This window comes from Pongo pygmaeus, chromosome 2 (genome assembly GCF_028885625.2).
Source record: "Pongo pygmaeus isolate AG05252 chromosome 2, NHGRI_mPonPyg2-v2.0_pri, whole genome shotgun sequence".
Taxonomy (NCBI): Eukaryota; Metazoa; Chordata; class Mammalia; order Primates; family Hominidae; genus Pongo; species Pongo pygmaeus.
Genome location: NC_085930.1, coordinates 158,647,914 through 158,666,853, shown reverse-complemented (window position 1 = coordinate 158,666,853; position 18,940 = coordinate 158,647,914). Strand labels below are relative to the sequence as shown.

The 18,940-nt window shown below is 36.6% G+C and overlaps 1 protein-coding gene across 6 annotated transcripts in view; it reads right to left on the bottom strand.

Annotated features, from left to right (window-relative positions):
• RNF13 (ring finger protein 13) overlaps positions 1–18,940 on the bottom strand; it is a 166,184-nt gene that overhangs the window by 119,441 nt on the left and 27,803 nt on the right. For 3 of the 6 annotated variants that reach the window (XM_063662336.1, XM_054480245.2, XM_063662337.1), the window contains 2 exons: positions 12,374–12,503; positions 5,971–6,051 (listed from right to left, as the gene is read on the bottom strand). In XM_063662336.1, coding sequence (XP_063518406.1) covers positions 5,971–6,051; positions 12,374–12,487 — 195 coding nt within the window. In that variant the 5' untranslated portion in view covers positions 12,488–12,503. The remainder of the gene's footprint in view (positions 1–5,970; positions 6,052–12,373; positions 12,504–18,940) is intronic. The other 3 variants (XM_063662338.1, XM_063662340.1, XM_063662339.1) reach the window with 1 other exon arrangement.

Here is an 18,940-nt window from a genome sequence, read left to right as displayed (position 1 = left end):
ACTCAGATAATCTGACACTTGGCTTACTGATCAAAGCTTCCTTCTCAGAGATAAATCTTGTTTTCAATTTTTTAATAATCATTATCTCCTCCACCTATCAAGGCACTTCCTAAAAATATAGAAACAAGAAATCTGGAGAAGCTTGATTCTCCTGAGACTGGCCATCAATGTGTAACTAAATTATTCCAATTATACTGATAATAAAAAGTATAGCAAGAAACCTTGCTTGCTAGCATTACAAATCTACATGTAAAGTCTTGACTACTGTCTTGGTCTATTTTGTGTTTCTATAACAGCACACCTGAGGCAGGTTATTTATAAAGGAAGGAGTTTTATTTAGCTCATGGTTGTGCAGGCTGTTTAAGAAGCATGGCACTGGCACCTGCTCAGCTTCTGGTGAGGGCTGCATCAAAACATGACGGAGAAGGCCAAAGGAGAAGTGGGCATATGTGAAGAGGGACCAAACCTAAGCGGTGTCCTGGCTTTATAACAACCCACTCTTGAGGGAACTCATCTATTCCATTAGAACTAATTCCATCTAGCCAGAGAGAGAATGGCATCAAGCCATTCACGAGGGATCTGCCCCCATGACCCAAACACCTCCCACTGGGCCCCATCTCCCAACACCCCCACAATGGGGATCAAATTTCAACATGTGATTTGGTGGGGACGAAAAAACCATATCCAAACCATAGCAACTACTCAATAATGATTCTTTAATACTTGGTTATCCATTTGAAAAAAGTAAAAATAGAGTCGTATGTTACATTATACAATAATAATTCTTGGCCTCCTAAGCATAGAGTGGAGGAAGGGGATGGGGAAAGGTAATCTTTACCAATTTTTTGAGGACAGGAAAGTATATTTATACTGCTAAGTAACATTATTTATCTTTTCAAAGACAAAATGTGTTTTCCAAAAAGAACAGTTGTATCGTCCTGAATTTTGCCAAAACATATAAATATACTGTTCAAATGAACTGTAAACTAATTACTAATGGTACTCAAAGGTTACAAGGTCTAAAAAGGTTGTCTGGAAAAGGTAACTTCCTAAACAGCCAATTAAAATATAAAACTACAAACACAGGACTTACCTAGATACAAAAATAAAATCTTTCTTTTAAAACTTCTGTAACACTGATGTGCCATATTTTGATCCAGGAAAAGATTTACATTTTTGCATTAAAGTTCAAATAGCTCAAGATTCCTTGGCTTTCCCATTTTCTTATACTTGAATAGTATTTTTTAAAATACAGGAGAGGACAGAAAAAGGCTTTAAATACAATTAACCTAATATTGGGGCATATATAAATAGAATGCAAACAGAATTTCAACTGATATGTTATATCTGACGTCTTATAAATGATTCTGATGGAATCCAGGGATGTTATAAAAGCTACAAAATATAGAACATAAATTAGAACTACAAAAACTATCTCACCTAAACTTTCCGGACAGAGTTTAAAAGTAAGATATTTTGGGCCGGGCACGGTGGCTCACGCCTGTCCCAGCACTTTGGGAGGCCAAGGCGGGTGGATCATGAGGTCAGAAGATTGAGATCATCCTGGCTAACACGGTGAAACCCCATCTCTACTAAAAATACAAAAAAATTAGCCAGGCGTAGTGGCGGGCACCTGTAGTCCCAGCTACTCGGGAGGCTGAAGCAGGAGAATGGCGTGAACCCAGGAGGCCAGAGCTTGCAGTGAGCCGAGATCGAGCCACTGCACTCCAGCCTGGGTGACAAAGTGAGACTCCGTCTCAAAAAAAAAATTAAGATATTTTGGCCAGGTGCAGTAGCTCATGCCTATAATCCCATCACTTTAGGAGGCCAAAGCAGGAGGATTGCTTGAAGGCAGGGGTTCACAACCAGCCTGGGAAACATAGCAAGATTCCATTCCTAAAAAATTTAAAAATTAGCCAGGCACAGTAGCACACTCCTATAGTCCTAGCTACACAGGAGCCTGAGGTGGGAGGATGGCTTGAGCCCAGCAGTTGGTGGTTTCAGTGAGCTATGATCATGCCACTGCACACCAGGCTGGGCAACAGGGGCGAGACTCTGTCTCAAAAAAAAAAAAAAAAAGGTATTTTTCAGCTAAGTCTCTTAATAACCATATTATATTTTTAAATTAGTTATATTTTTAACATATTTATTTAATTGGTTTTACAGACATTATACTATAGTGAGCTACCTCACTTCATTATTATCAAGTCCTTGTAAACAAATGTAAGTCTTCGTATGGCTGGCATTTTAAATTCTGATTCTGGGCAATGGCAAAACCAGTCACGCAACTATAAAAACTACCCATAATAATCCGATAATTTTGTTAGAATATTTCACTTCTCTTCTTGCCCTATATTGTCACAGTGTAAAAAGCAGACAGATATCTAACACCATTTTTTTTTTTTTGGTCAGGCAGTGAATAAACAAATTCATCAACATATCTTTTAAATGTAAACCAAATTTACAGTAGCATAGTAATTGAGGAGCACCAATAAAATTATGCTTATCGAGAATTAATGGAGCTCTTTAAAATAAGCTTATTCAGCAGAAATAGAAGACTATTCTTCAGTGAGAAAGAATAGTCTGACTCCTTATAGTAGAATGAAAGAAAGGTTGCCAGATCATCATTAGTAATCAGAGAAATGCAAATTAAAACAAGATAATACTTTTGCCCATCAGATTGGCAAGAGTTAAAAAAACTGATAATATCCAGTGTTGGCAAGAGTATAGGGAGATAAGTATTCTCCTACAGTGTTAATGGGAATAAATTAGCACAGCCTTTGCAAAGGTAATTTGGCAGTATCTATGAAACTTTTAGATGTATATACCATTTGGTTTCATCAGTTCTACTTCCAGACCTCTATCCTAGAGAAATAACAACTTTGGGGGAAAAAAAATACATATATATATATGTATATATACATATATACAGACATATATATACACACATATATATACACATATATACACGTGTATATATACACATATATGTATATACACACATATATGTGTATATATGTATTTTTAACACATAAATGTAAAGATACATATATGTATTTTTTAATACATAAATGTAAAAATACATATATATGTATTTTTTAAGAGGAAATTACTAATAAACTATGATCATTCATATCACAGAACACCATGCAGTGCTTAACAGGAACATACTAGATTTATAGATGCCGCTGTGGAAAGAGCTCTAAAACAGAAGAAGTAGGGGAATCAAACTGCAGAGTAATTATTTATTTATTTTTATTTTTGAGACAAGGTCTCACTCTGTCACCCAGGCTGGAGCGCAAAATGGCATGATCTCGGCTCACTGCAGCCTCACCTTCCTGGGTTCCAGTGATTCTCCCACCTCAGCCTCCCAAGTAGCTGAGACCACAGGCTTGCGCCACCATGCCCAGCTACTTTTTGTATTTTTTGGTAGAGACAGGGTTTCACCATGTTGCTCAGGCTGGTCTCCTGACCTCAAGTGATCTACCTGCCTTGGCCTCCCAAAGTGCTGGGACTGCAGATGTGAGCCACTGCACCCAGCCTAGCCTTGCAGGGTAATTATTGCAGTAGACATCTGTCACTCATGGTGCTCCAAATTTTCTGAACCCACTACGCATTCCACCTTCCCAAAGTAGGCTAAAACAACAAAAATAACAACAAAAAAAACCCTATACTGTATTTCCCAGTCTTCCTCATAGCTAGGTATTTCACCAAAATATGTAGCAAGTAACTATGTGGCCAAAAGTCTATCAATCAGAAAAATCCAAGTGTTGGATTTGGAAGTAGACATGTAAGGAAACAGTCTGAAAAAGGGTAACTCTTTGATTAGCTTGGGTGGCAGAAGAGGCCGAATGTTGTGAGGTAAAACCACAAAGGCTTCCTGATGAGAGAAAAAATAACGTGGTGTGAGGGTCCATTGGCTGCACCACTCATCTATAAAGCCAGTCCTGCAAGGTGGTTCTGGGTTTTATTCCTGAAACAGTTTAGAAACTGCCTGTCCAGGCTATGATACTCTGAACATCTTTATCCCTTAATAAATCCCTTTCTGGGTAAAACTAGCTAGAGCGGATTCCATTGTAAGAATTAAGAAACTTTTCATATATACAAATGATAACCATTTATGAACTATACATGTTCATTAGTTTATGAACAAAAAAGAACGAAAAAGCATTACATGTTCAGAAAAGGATCTGAAGGCCTGTAAAATCACTGATAATATTTAACTCTGAAGAGGGAAGTGTGACTGCTACATATAGGTAAGGAAAGAATAAAAGAAGGTGTTTCCTTTTTCTTATGTATATTTCTTTTCGGTTGAAATATTTTTATGAGAAATAGTCATACAATGCTATGAATTTTTTAAAATCATTTAAAAGTTGAATGCCCCTCCCAGAGGTGTCTGCCATCCTAATTAAGAATAATAGGTTTGTGATATCTTACTAAGAAATTCTGGCTAGGCACAGTGGCTCATGCCTGAAATACCAGTACTTTGGGAGGCTGAGGTGGGCGGATCACTTGAGCTCAGGAGTTCAAGACCAGCCTGGGCAACATGGCGAAACCCCATATCTACATAAAAATACAAAAACTAGCCGGGCATGGTGGTGCACACTTAGTCTCAGTCACTCGGGAGGGTGAGATGGGAGGATCACTTGAGCCCAGAAGGCGGACGTTGCAGTGAGCCAAGATTGTGCCACTGCACTCCAGTCTGGGCAACAGAGTGAAACCTGACCTTAAAAAAAAAAAAAGAGAGAAATTTTAAGAAAATTAGAATAAACTGAAAACATTCTGTGGTACATATCCACACAACTTCATGTATTCATATAACAAAAAAATAATATTATCTTGGAACGAGAAAGGACTTTCTAACCCCCAGAGGTAGAGGAAAAAGAAGAATTTTTAACTACATAAACAAAACTTTTGAAATCTTAAAAAAAATTAAAAGATAAACGAAAAACTGAAAAAGGGATAATCTGAAGCATATATGGCAAACAATAAATTGATACTTCCACTACATAAAGAACTCTTACAAAGCACAAGGACACTTCAATTTCAAATTGGGCAAAGAGCATTAATAGTCCATTCTCTCTCTCTCTCTCTCTCACACACACACACACACACACACATACACGCACAGCAAAAAATATGTTTAAGTTCATTAGATTTTTTTAAAATCAAATTAGCAAAAGTTTGATAATATCTAGTATTTAAGAGGGTATGGGGAAAAAGACAGTCTCAGATGTTATTGATGGAATTCTAAATTGTTCCAAACTTTTTGGAGGAAGAACTGAAAATACAGAACAAAATTTTAAACATTCATGCCATAAAGCAATTCTACATTTGGAAATGTATCCTATGGAGATAAATGGATGAATACACAAAGACAAAAACATTCATTGTAGCACTGTATAGTAAAAACTAGACAACCTAAATATCCACTATGAAAAACTAAAGCAATGTTCAAAATCCATACTATTTCATGATATTGCAAAACCATGCAGCTGTTACAATTAATAATGTAAATCCTTACCTATCAGCATGAAAAAACATGATCAAAACATACAATTAAAAGAAAAAGGTAGGTAACCAAATAGCATGTTTCTATTAGTGTTAAATATAGACTCACTGTATATGAAAGCATTTACATATATATGTAAATGTGTGTATACATATATATATACATGTACCCACACATACATATATCTACAAACACACGCATAGCACGTATCCTAAAAAAACAGGTCTGAAATGTGATATACCAAAATGTTAACCACAGCTAGTTCAGAATAATACAATCCTAGGTGATTTTCACTTTCTTTCTGATATCTTTTGAATAATCTGACCCTTCACAAATGACTATGTATAGGTTTTATAATAATAAACAGTAAGAAATGATTTCATTCTTTAAATAAGAAACAATAAAAATCACCTTATTAAATACCTTGTGTCTTTACAATGTATTACCAACTATCTTACCTTTAAACCTTCAGCTGGAAGTCTATAACCAAATCTTGCAGGGAGGTCATCAAATGTCTGAGATGCATTTTCAAAGTTATACTAAAAATAAAATTTTAAATATTCAAGTTAAGACCAATTTATATATTAACATTAAAAACAAAGATTTATTAAATTATGTATAATTATTATTTTGACAATTCTGATTACCATCACAGCTTATCAAAATAAAACTTAATTTGTAAATGTACATCCACTAAAATAGAAGGAATATATACAATTTACAACATACACAACTGCTTAAATTGGATTCTGATTTCAAATATTATTATTGAGCAGCAACACTAATTCAGCCTACTGTTTTCTGAGTTTTTCCCATAGACAATTTCCCAGCAAGGAATTTTCCAGACAGATCATCTTCCAGGAGGAGTGTTCCATTTTAATTTCTCTGTATTATAAAGGTCTGATTTACAGGAAGAAATTTACAGCATTTCTGGCTCCAGCTATGAAAAATGACTTTCTTTTTGGAAAGAAGCAGCATCATATCATATTTTTAAGGCATGTCAATTTTGTATAAGCCGAACATTTTTATCCAGGGTTGAACACTGAAAAGACCAAATTCAATGAAATACATACACGGAAAAAGCTGGAGGTATTCAAACTCTTTAACAACTTTCCCCCTTCCACACAGATATAGATTCCAATGCTACAATATTTATTAGTCTTTTACCAAAACAAAAGTTCTTTGTGCTTTTAGAAGATAACAGTAATGATAATAATTGTGAGAAGAGTTTGCTGTATCATTTAATAATGCTCAATTTGCTATACAGAGAGCAACAGAAACAAGGGCTATGGATGAAACTCAGCATAGATAGTGAACAAGTAACTTTTGAAACACAAGTGAAAATTATGTACTAGAAATTAAGGTAGGTGTTCACAACCTGTAGGACATAAATACAAAAAAAAGAGCACATTTGTTTTGCATATAGATCAAAGGATGGTTTGAAGATAGACAAAAAGGAAGAAAGCAAGAGCGTTATATATAGATAAGAAAAGATGGAAGGATCAAGTAAACCTTAAGTATTCACAGAGCATGGATTAAGTCACACATCCAGATTGATAGCTACATCATCCCTGAATCAAACACCCATTGGTTAACGCTATCCTAGCCTCTTATGTCATCTGCCAGAGGCATGCAGATAAGCAACTCCACAGTTTCACAGCCAATTATAGCTGTGACCAGTTGCCTTGCATCTCTCCAGTAGAGCAAGCAAATGTTGGATCTAGACACCTTCCATCTGTCAAGTCCCCTTGGCTCACCATCAACTCAGGTCCTAGTAACCGTACCACACTGTCAGCAGGAAAAGTTGATGCAGCATACAGGAAGACTGGACAAACTACAACAAGTGACCCAGGATTCAGGTAGTGTGGTTCTTGCATCCCACTGGAACCCTATCTTGAGTGTCTTAGCATGTCCATCTTATACCTTTGCCTCTCACTGTATGCTTGTAATTAGCTCAGGAAACTGTGTGATTCAAGCATCTAAATGCAGTCACTAAACCTATACATTCTGTCATTGCTGGGATAATCATCCTAGTAGTGTACTTGGAGGCCATCAAGTATATGTGGTAATTGCTTCAGTGCGATTTCCCATTGCAACAATAATTCATATTTGCAGAGTACTCCATAGTTTACTAAGTACTTTAGAGTTACAAAATGCTTTGAAACCCATTATCACAATCTATCATTTAATCTCTTAATTAAAACACGTTTAATTGATTTAATTCACCTATGATCAGGTTAATGTTGAACTTGAGAAAAACATTTAATTCCTCCCAGCCAAAGATGCCACTGTGAAATAAAGTAACTTATCTAGATCAATGGAAATAGAACGAGGACAAATACTAATGTGTGTAAGCAGTATTTTTTAATGTACTTTTGAAATTAGGAAAAGAGGAATCTACAAACTATACTAAAGTATTATTTTATCTCTTCCTATTACTTAAGAGTTTCACTATTATAGCTAAAATTATAGAAATAAAATATCTAGCTTGAACTACAGTACTTGTAACATTGAGATGTGGATTAAGTTTTGTTACTGAATGAAACCCTTTTTGAAACTGCTTTGTCTTTCCTTAACAGCAAAATAAGGATTGTTTCATATTGCCTCTTAAAATCATATTGTTTAAAACAAAAAATGTTCCTACAGTGAACAAGACTAACAAAGGTACTTTACGTTTTTGGTATAAGGAGGGACGGGAGTGATGCTCATAAAATTAAAGCATGTTCACTGTTTAAAAATCTGAAGTAGTAGGCCGGATGCGGTGGCTCACGCCTGTAATCCTAGCACTTTGGGAGGCTGAGATGGGCAGATCACCTGAGATCAGGAGTTCAAGACCAGCCAGGCCAACATGTTGAAACCCCATCTCTACTAAAAATACAAAAATTAGCCAGGCCTGACGGCAAATGCCTATAATCCCAGCTACTTGCAAGGCTGAGGCAGGAGAGTCGCTTGAATCCAGGAGACAGATGTTGCAGGGAGCCGAGATTGCGCCACTGCACAACAGCTTGGGCAACACAGCAAGGCTCCATCTCAAAAAAAAAAAAAAAAAAATCTGAAGTAGAAAATAGTTACTCCTCACTAGAATCCCATTCTTAGTGATTACCACATAACAGTTCGAGTCCACTTATTTTGAAAAGGTCTTTTCCTTAATCAATTATTTTTGACAGCTTCCTTAATAAAAGGTTTAATTTAATTTAGAAAGTAATAAATATCTAACAATTATTGAGCACTCATTATGTACAGACATCATGCTAAGCACTTTACAGGTAATAATTTATTTAATCCTAACAACAACTCTACAAAGTAGGCCACTATTACTATCATCCTCATTTTACAGATTGACAACAGAATGTTGAAAATAACTAGCTCTGGTAAATTAGAAGAACCAGGATTCTAACCGAGGCAGTCTGGCCACAGAGCCCCAGCCCTTAACCCACTACCCTACACAGTCCTTCACAAACTCTCACTTCTACAAAGTTAACTGCGACTTAAGAAATGTTAAGTAATCTGACCAAGGTCATGCAAATACAAAGTGGTAGAGCTGGATTTCAACTCTGATTATAAATCCATTTCTGGAGCCTGGACTACCCATGCTATATAATCCAATCCATTTGCACCACCACCCACTGGGTGTGTCTTTGCTACACAGCAAAGAAACACCTCATAATCACTACCCAGCAACCAATTCTCTCTGACAAGTCCAGACAAAAGAATCAAAAGGCAGACTGGGCACCAAGCAACACGGGTTGTTTGACTCTCATATAAGATGGATGTTACTTCTCGGTAAAATCATGGGCACAACTCAAAACTAACATGTCACCTGTGGACTATAAGTCTCAGAATATACAGCACTGATGTAGTTATCTCTTAAGTGCAATTCTAAAATTCCATGTTTCTAGTACAAACCTACATAATTAATAGTATTATGTTTCTTTTTGGGTAAAAGAAAAATGATAAGAGATAAAAACAGTAATCTAAAAGTACTAAGAAACAGATGCTATTAAAAGAAAATGTGATGGTACAAAATCTCTAAGAGAAGGCTTTTAATTACTTCAAACGTTTATTGAATTCCTACTGTGTAACTGACACCAGGCACCAGGAATAAAGTTTAGTAAGACACTGTCATGCCTTCCAAGTACTCATGGCCTAGAGGTCTGTCTGACTAGTCAGCTAGTCATGCTACAGTAGCATCTCCATAGCCTCTTAGAACTCAACAACTACTTGGACAAACACTGTGAATTGAATTCAACTGCCAAAAAAAAAACACACACACAAAACAAAACAACCAATCAACCAACCAAAAAACCAAAGGCATCTGGCATTACAAATAGCAGAACTGAAACTTAATTTTTCAAAAGCAGCATCCCAAGCCCTGTGCAAATGGAACTAGAATCAACCTAGTTGATTGGAACTAGATGTCTAATTTATTTACATCTGTATTACTGCAAACTCAGATTTCACAGATGCTCTTATTGCATTAAAAGGAAGAGCTCTTATTTTCTACCTCTTAACTCACTTCCTTTGAATGATTGTCACCCATCCAGTTCCTCTGTCTCAATTTTTAGTTCCCTGTTTTACCAGTTATATGCCTTCACAAGCCATTCCCCTCCAGCCATCTTTGCATTCGTGTCAGCCTTCTATCCTTATGGTCAGCATAGAGACCAGATTTAAGCAGCTCCCATCTTACAGTTCCTTCACTAGAGGACATCAATGTACATTCCACAAGTACCTGTGTAAAGCACAGGGAACCCTGCTGGCAAAAAGGATTGACTATTCTTCCATACCTAACATTTTTTTTTTTGTCTCTACATTAAAAAATACAGCTCAGGTAGTTTCGTATCTTCTCAAGGGGCTGAATGAAGTATAATCAGAATGATAATTATAATGAAGATTAAAATCATATATAAAACATTTACTATGTGTCAGATACTATTCTAAGCAGTTTATCTTATTTAATCACCACCACAACACTCCAGTTTACATAAAGAAATAAAGAAACTGTGGCACTTATAGCAGCTGAGTAATTTGATCAAGGTCCTATACCTGCTTAAGTTCCCAGAGCACAACACTGAAAATCATTTAACCCATCAGGGAGCTCGACCACAGAATAGCAATCCACCTTGGGTATAAACGAAAGAAAGAAGGCAAAAGGTATTAAAAACAACAGAGAGGGAAAAAGAGAGACACAAAATGGAAGAAATCAAAGGAGAGAAAGGAGACAAGGAGAACTTTATTCCCTGATCAGTCCATAAATCCTCTAACTCATTTCAAAAGTCATGCCAAGAATATTCTAAAGATTTTAGGGACCAATTTAGAAGGGAGATTTGGATAGCAATGGACTCAGTCTTTAAAGGCTCTATTTCCATTCCACCTCAAAAAGACCAAGACTATTCCCCAAAACAAACCTAATCAACCAGTTCCCTACTACAGAGGACAACAGGGGGTGAGAAATCTCGTATGGATTACTAGCATCCTCTGCCTTCAAAAGCTATGGTATGGAAACCAGCCTGGCTCTCTCAAGTGCTACAATGATCTCAGAATCTTCCAGAATTGCTGCAATGTGCAGAAGCACAGCTGGGTACCATATCAAGCTTTGGTCAGCAACAATTCTTGCCCTTTTATTTCTCACCTGATATCATTAAGCAAATCCGTTGCACCCAGAAAGTAAAACCAAATCCTTAGCACAGACCTAGAGTATAGGCATGTATGTTCTTTTTCTACCTTCACAGAAAAAGAGAAATAGAAGATATATATCCTCAACTTACAATGGGGCTACATCTGGATAAATTCATCATAAACTGAAAATATCTAAGTCAAAAATGTTTCATAAGTCAAATTCTACCTATGATATTTTCAACTTATGATGGGGTTGTTGGAACATAATCTCATCATAAGTTGAGGTGCATACTGAATGCATATCACTTTCATACCATCATAAAGTCGAAAGCTCACTAGTCAAGCCTTATCTTAAACTGGAGACCATCTGTATATTCCCCAGTGCGGAGGAAAGTAAGACAGTAGCTAAGAGAGGCTATGCTAAGGTTTTGAGCAGCACTCTTCTTCTCTAAAAACTTTTCTATCCACCATCAAAGATAGGACCACTGTGCTTCTCTTCTGACTCATTAATGCTAATCTTGGGTTGAAATTTTCTATGGACATCTTATAGAATTTCTTAAATATTATTATCAATAGAGATACTACTGAGATCTTACAGTCATTAAGAGATGTACTAGGTACCAAGAAAAACAGTAAAATTCTATATAAGTACACAGCAGGTAGGTATGTGTGCAAAGCACCCACATGTGTACACATACCCTCAGGAGCAACATTATTTATCAGGTACTGATTGTTCATGAGATCTTACATTAGATATGAAGCAACAGAAAATGAATAAAGAGCTGGGTGTGGTGGCTCACACCTGTAATCCCAACACTTTGGGAGGCCAAGGCGGGAAGATCACCTTAGGTCAGGAGTTCAAGACCAGCCTGGCCAACATGGTGAAACCCTGTCTCTATTAAAAATACAAAAAAAATTAGTCGGGCATGGTGGCACATGCCTGTAATCCCAGTTACTCAGGAGGGTGAGGCAGGAGAACTGCTTGAACCTGGGAGGTGCAGGTTGCAGTGAGCCAGGACCGCACCAATGCACTCCAACCTGGGCAATGAGAATGAAATTCTGTACCAAAAAATAAATAAACAAATGAATAAGGTACCCTAATGTCAAGTAACTGTGTATATGTGTTGGGGTATGTTTTTAGACAAAAATGTCTTCTAACAATGTCTTATAAATATCATTCTGGGCTTTTTTTAAGCTTTTCTTTAAGGGATGTTTCTAGACATGAATAAATTTTACAGTACTTACTGCTAAAATGTCTGCTTCTACAGGCAGTAGGTTTAAGAATGCAAAGAGCTGGACAGTCAAGATGGTATAGACTTGTGTGGCTGACAGCATGAGCATCCCTATGGAGAGCAGCATCTCGTTGTAAAATCACCTGGAAGACAAGGATGTGAGTAACTATGAGAGCTGGTGCTTTGTCCCAGGGAATAGATCATTTGATATATTAATTCCCAATGTCCAAAAATATCCCTTTTAATTATAAACATGTATTAACATTAAAAGTAAAGTTTTTATTTCAAAAGCATAAGAACTTACACAGATTTGGACATTTAGGTAAACACCCATGTTTAGTCAATACCTATATAACTCACGATGACAAAGTTCTGTGTTTTAATCACAAAACAAACATCCTCCCATAGTGCTCAGTTTATAGTACAGCTTGTCTTACTAACCCAAATTTCAGAGAAACTAGATTTCAACCAAAATAATGGTTAAAAACATACACACAAACATCTTTGCTTTAAAATTGAAAATTTTCTACAACTTAAAAAATTTTTACTTCTGGTTCAATATAAATTCACATGTAAATTTACTTTTCATTTGCTACTGTATATTGTACCAACATCAGAGAATACCAAAAAATTAATAGCCACTTATAATAAAGGAAAACTTTTTGTCCATTACCTCCTAACAATCTACACTTTTTTCCCCTCTCTACATCTGAATGGCAACAGCGTAACTACCTCTCCCAACTTCATCCTGTTCACTGAGTCCCTTTCTCTCTTTTAGCAAAAAGATACCACGAAAAGACTAAATGTCAACCCATAAATATAAAAATTCTCATTGGTAAGCCTCAATTAATTGTATTATATACTCTTAAACAAGTGAGAACGAACATTACAAAAACAAGGGCTTTTATAATGAATTATTTCTTTTTTTTAATTATTTTTTATTTTATTTTATTATTATTATACTTTAAGTTTTAGGGTACATGGGCACAATGTGCAGGTTAGTTACATATGTATACATGTGCCATGTTGGTGTGCTGCACCCATTAACTCGTCATTTAGCATTAGGTATATCTCCTAATGCTATCCCTCCCCCCTCCCCCCTCCCCCCACCCCACAACAGGCCCCAGAGTGTAATGTTCCCCTTCCTGTGTCCATGTGTTCTCATTGTTCAATTCCCACCTATGAGTGAGAACATGCGGTGTTTGGTTTTTTGTCCTTGCGATAGTTTACTGAGAATGATGATTTCCAATTTCATCCATGTCCCTACAAAGGACATGAACTCATCATTTTTTATGGCTGCATAGTAGTCTACGGTGTATATGTGCCACATTTTCTTAATCCAGTCTATGATTGTTGGACATTTGGGTTGGTTCCAAGTCTTTGCTATTGTGAATAGTGCCACAATAAACATACGTGTGCATGTGTCTTTATAGCAGCATGATTTATAGTCCTTTGGGTATATACCCAGTAATGGGATGGCTGGGTCAAACGGTATTTCTAGTTCTAGATCCCTGAGGAATCGCCACACTGACTTCCACAACGGTTGAACTAGTTTACAGTCCCACCAACAGTGTAAAAGTGTTCCTATTTCTCCACATCCTCTCCAGCACCTGTTGTTTCCTGACTTTTTAATGATTGCCATTCTAACTGGTGTGAGATGGTATCTCATTGTGGTTTTGATTTGCATTTCTTTGATGGCCAGTGATGATGAGCATTTTTTCATGTGTTTTTTGACTGCATAAATATCTTCTTTTGAGGAGTGTCTGTTCATGTCCTTCGCCCAAGCTTCTGCACAGCAAAAGAAACTACCATCAGAGTGAACAGGCAACCTACAAAATGGGAGAAAATTTTCGCAACCTACTCATCTGACAAAGGGCTAATATCCAGAATCTACAATGAACTCAAACAAATTTACAAGAAATAATGAATTATTTCATTAAATATCCCAAACTCATGTAATATCCGTTTTGATGATGATTAGTGTGGATAAGTGCTCTAGATGTAGAAGCTGCCATACAGACTCAAACTCTGAATCTTTGACTCACACACTAGAAGCAAAATACTTGTGAATAATTTTTAAGGTACCATTTACAAAGCCACTAATATCAGAGACGAAATAAAAATGAAAACATGCTAAAGTATAGATTTGTTCCTTAACGACAAAAAGTAAATTAGTGGTTGCCTAGGGATTGGCAGGGCGTGGGGGTAAAGCTTGAGGGAGGGGAAAGGTGGGAATGAGAAATGACTGCTAATGAGTAAGGGTTTTGGGGGGGAGATGATGAAAATGTTCTAAAATTAGACTCTGGTGATGGTTGCACAACTCTATAAATATACTAAAAATCACTGCATTGTATACTTTAATTGGTTGAATTTTATAATGTGAGAATTGTATCTCAATAAGGCTTTTTTTAAATGTCTAGATTTGTTGACATTTGTTTCTTAAATAAAATACATTTCATAATATACCATGGTACAGAAAAGAGTTAACATAGCAGGCCTGAGATTGTTATCCCTAGAAAGGTCTGCTTGCAAGGTTGGCCCCTCGCTGGCATCTGGAAATTTACATTTCAGGACAGTTCCCACTATTTCCTAGTAAGAACAGCTCAGTGTGCCTACACTTTACAAACAATGTGATTTGTGCTGAATACCTGTTTTCCTTCTAGGGTCTAGAATTTTGGTACATGCTAGGCAGAGAGTGTCTATATTAACAACCCCTAATATAAACCCTGGGCACTGAGTCTCTAATGAGCTTGCCTGGTAAACGTTTTACATGTGTTGTCACAACTTGCTGGACGAATTAGACACATCCCATGTAACTCCACTGGGAAAGGACCCTTAGAAGCTTACACTGATTTACTCTGGACTTTACCCCATGTGCCTTTTCTTCTCACTGATTTTGTTTTGTATCCTTTTGCTGTAATAAATCACAGCCGTAAGTACAACCATGTGCTGAATCTTGTAAATCCTCCTAGTGAATCACTGAATGTGGACAATTTCTGGTTAGAAATCATACCATAAAAGCATACAAATATTTACAAAATAAGGTATAGTTGCTATTAAATTTTAGTAGGAAGAAGAAGTATGCACCGTATTGACCACTGACCTCTTTGGGAAACTGAATCTGAATAAAAACTATGACTTTCCATCTACATTTCCAGCTAACTTTGGGGGAGGGAAAGGGAGACAGAGTTTGGAGGGAAAATAAAAGATTGGAATAACAACCAAAACAACTAATACTGATCTCTTACTAAGTGCCAGGCATTGCTGTAAGCATGTTATTGAGTTAACTCATTTAATCCTAACCTCTCTATAAGGTAGGTATCACTTCACAAATGGGGAAAACTTAAGAACTGTTAAGCAACTTGCCCAAGATAAAACAACAAATAATAGCAGAGCCAGGATTCAAACCTAACAGTCAGTTTCCAAAGTCCACATTCTAAACCCCTACTGAAAACAGCATCAATATCCATCCAAGGTTGATGTTCGAAGAGTAAAGTACAGCTTCTTGCCTACACATGTATTCAAGAGCTTCAAAAGCCAATGCTCATAGAGCAACAGTCGCCCGTTTTCTTTTACTTTGTATATAACAGTGTATGCGTGTATATTGTGTGTATTCAACAATATGTAGTATGTTTTGAGGGTTTTTTGCATTTATTGCCTTTTTTAATAATGTTCAGGAGTTTTGCTTTATAGTCTCTATTTACGAAACTAATTTTTGTTCACTGCGGAAAATGTGGGGAAAATGAAAATTATAAATAATCCTCAAATTAAGGAACAACTAGTGTTCATACTTTGATGTATAACTTTCCAGTCTTAGCGATGTATAGAGTTGTCCCTTGGTATCCATGGGGGATCGGTTCCAGGACTCCCTGCGGATAGCAGAATCTGAGGATGCTTAAGTTCCTTATATAAAAGGATGTAGTATTTGTATATAATCTACACATGTCCGTCCAAATACTTTAAAACATCTCTTGATTGCTTATATCTAATAGAGTGTAAATGCTATGTAAATAGTGGTTATGCTGTATTGTTTCAAGAATAATGACAAGAAAAACAGTCTGTACGTGTTCAGTATAGACGCTTTTTTCCCCAAATATTTTCACTCTGCAGTCGATTGAATCCATGGATGTAGAACCCATGGATACAGAACCCATGGATACAGAGGGCGAACTGCACATTCAAATACATTTTTAGCAAAATTGGGGGCACACTGTGCATACTGTTTTACTAATTTTATTTTTTTCACTTAAGATATTATGAATATTTTCCTAAGTCTCCTCAAAAACCATTGCAGATAGCTGTCCATGAAATACTGTGGAGCTTCCCTCCCTTTCAAGCACTATTTTTTCTTAATCTATTTCACACATTGGGTTTCCATATGTAATTTGTTTATACAAAATAAAAACTACTGGTCAAAAATATGATGTATAAATGGCCACGTGGTATTCCTTATGAATATTCTTTAATGGGCTGAACAGAAATTCTTACTGTTGGAATTTTTTTTTAGAAAAACACTGCAATAAATATTCCTTTAATTACACCTATAGGTAAGCCCTTAATATTTTTTAGATTAAAGTGATAGAAGTGGTTGGCATTATAATAATTGCAGTAAAAAATATGGAATTTATACATATGGGTTTATATCCCAGCACTGTCCCATACTAATAGTGTAATTTGGAGGTAAATATTTAAACTACAAGAATTGCTTTATCTCTAAAAGAAGGACCATAGGACCTATAAGACAACTCTGTAGAATAAATACAATTATTCACAGAAGGGCTTAACGTAGCAATGGAATATAGAAAGAAAGGACTTTGGACAGGGATGCCAACAGATGAAACAGGAAACACAGAAGGAAGAACACAGTGAGAAAGTAAGTACAATTTGAGAATTTCTGAACTTAGTATTTGTGGAACAGTCTGGTGGACATGTACACAGGCAACAATAAATAAAGATCTTGAGCTCCATACAAGGCAAAAAGAGACTTAGGAATCATCAGCAGATAGGAATAATTGAAGTGCTCTTAATGTAAAAGTGAAAATCAAAAAGAGAAGAGGACTAAAAAAACTCTGAGGGATGTCTAAGTTTCAAAGGCAGGTGGAAAAAGAGAAAAGAGAGAGAGACTGATTTCACAAAAGTCAAGAGAGAAAAGAACTTTAAAATGAATGTGGGGGGAAGTAAGGCATTGGTCAACAGAAGTAAATATTGGAGAAGACGCAAGAGGGTCTAAAATTTTCACATTTAAGAATCTGCAAAGGCCAAGCGTAGCAGCTCACACTTGTAATCCTAACACTTTGGGAGGCCAAGGCAGGTGGATCACCTGAGGTCAGGAGTTCCAGACTAGCCTGGCCAACATGGGGAAACCCCGCCTCTACTAAAAATACAAAAATTAGCCAGGCATGGTAATTTTTGTAGCTGAGTAGCTGCAATCCCAGCTACTCAGGAGGCTAAGGCACGAGAATCACTTGAACCCGGGAGGCAGAGGTTGCAGTGAGCCGAGGTCATGCCACTGCAGTCCAGCCTGAGCAACAGAGCAAGACTCTGTCTCAAAAAATAAAAATAAAAAAAAGAATCTGCTCAACCTAAACAATTTTACTTCCTCATACTCTACCACTCACCCTTGCTCTGATCAATCAGCTCACTGTTTCCAGCAATCACCCTGCTGGCATTATATCTTCATTCACATGTTACCCAGGAACTAAAATAAACTCTCTCCTATCTTCAAAAGAGAATTTGGGGGAAAACTACAGATCCTATGAAATTGTATGCAAAATTTTGTGTATGTTCAACTACACAAAGTTTCTGCGAAAAAGACCCATGCTTATTAACATGTTCTCAAATAAGCGCATAGGTTTTTTGTTGTTGCTGCTGGGTTTTGTTTTGTTTTCACTTAAATCTTCCCTTTTCCAGGAAGCCTTCTGAGGAAGAAGGTTAGCAAGCTTAAATTCTTTGATATCTTCTTCTAGCACTTAATCAACTGGATTAAAATAAATGCAGGCTGTCAGCTGTATTACTAGGCAATATTATTTATGGTAAAAATGACTCCTGATTGGTGAAAAGTATTTAAACTGAAAAGACTGTAAGTTAACTATAAAAGCTTATTACAAAAACATAAACAAAAAAAGTCTCTGATTCCCTGCAGTGTCTGTTTCTTGAAAGAAAGCATGATGCTTGATGGAAGCTGGAGCTACTCACGGACTATTAAAAGAAGTGGTTCCTTTCATACGTGACACTTTTGTATGCCGAGGTTATACACATCCATATATTTATCTCACTGGTTACAATCCAGTATACTCTTTGGTAGGTATGAAAGGTTTATCTGAATGAATGTAAGGATTCTCAATGAAGATGCATTTTATGTTGAAATGTTGTGCTCCCAGTCTCTATCCTCCTACCTCCTACCAAGCTAGTGAACCTGGTACCAGGTAATAGCCCATCAGTTATTGAGAGTGTGAATGCCAATCAGAACCCCTGACCATGCAGGTGGACAGTGAGTGTGGTACCTTTCTTCCCCATTACAATTCTTACTGGCCTCTCATGCTTTAACTTATTCAACTGTTGGAGTCTCTGCATGGACTAC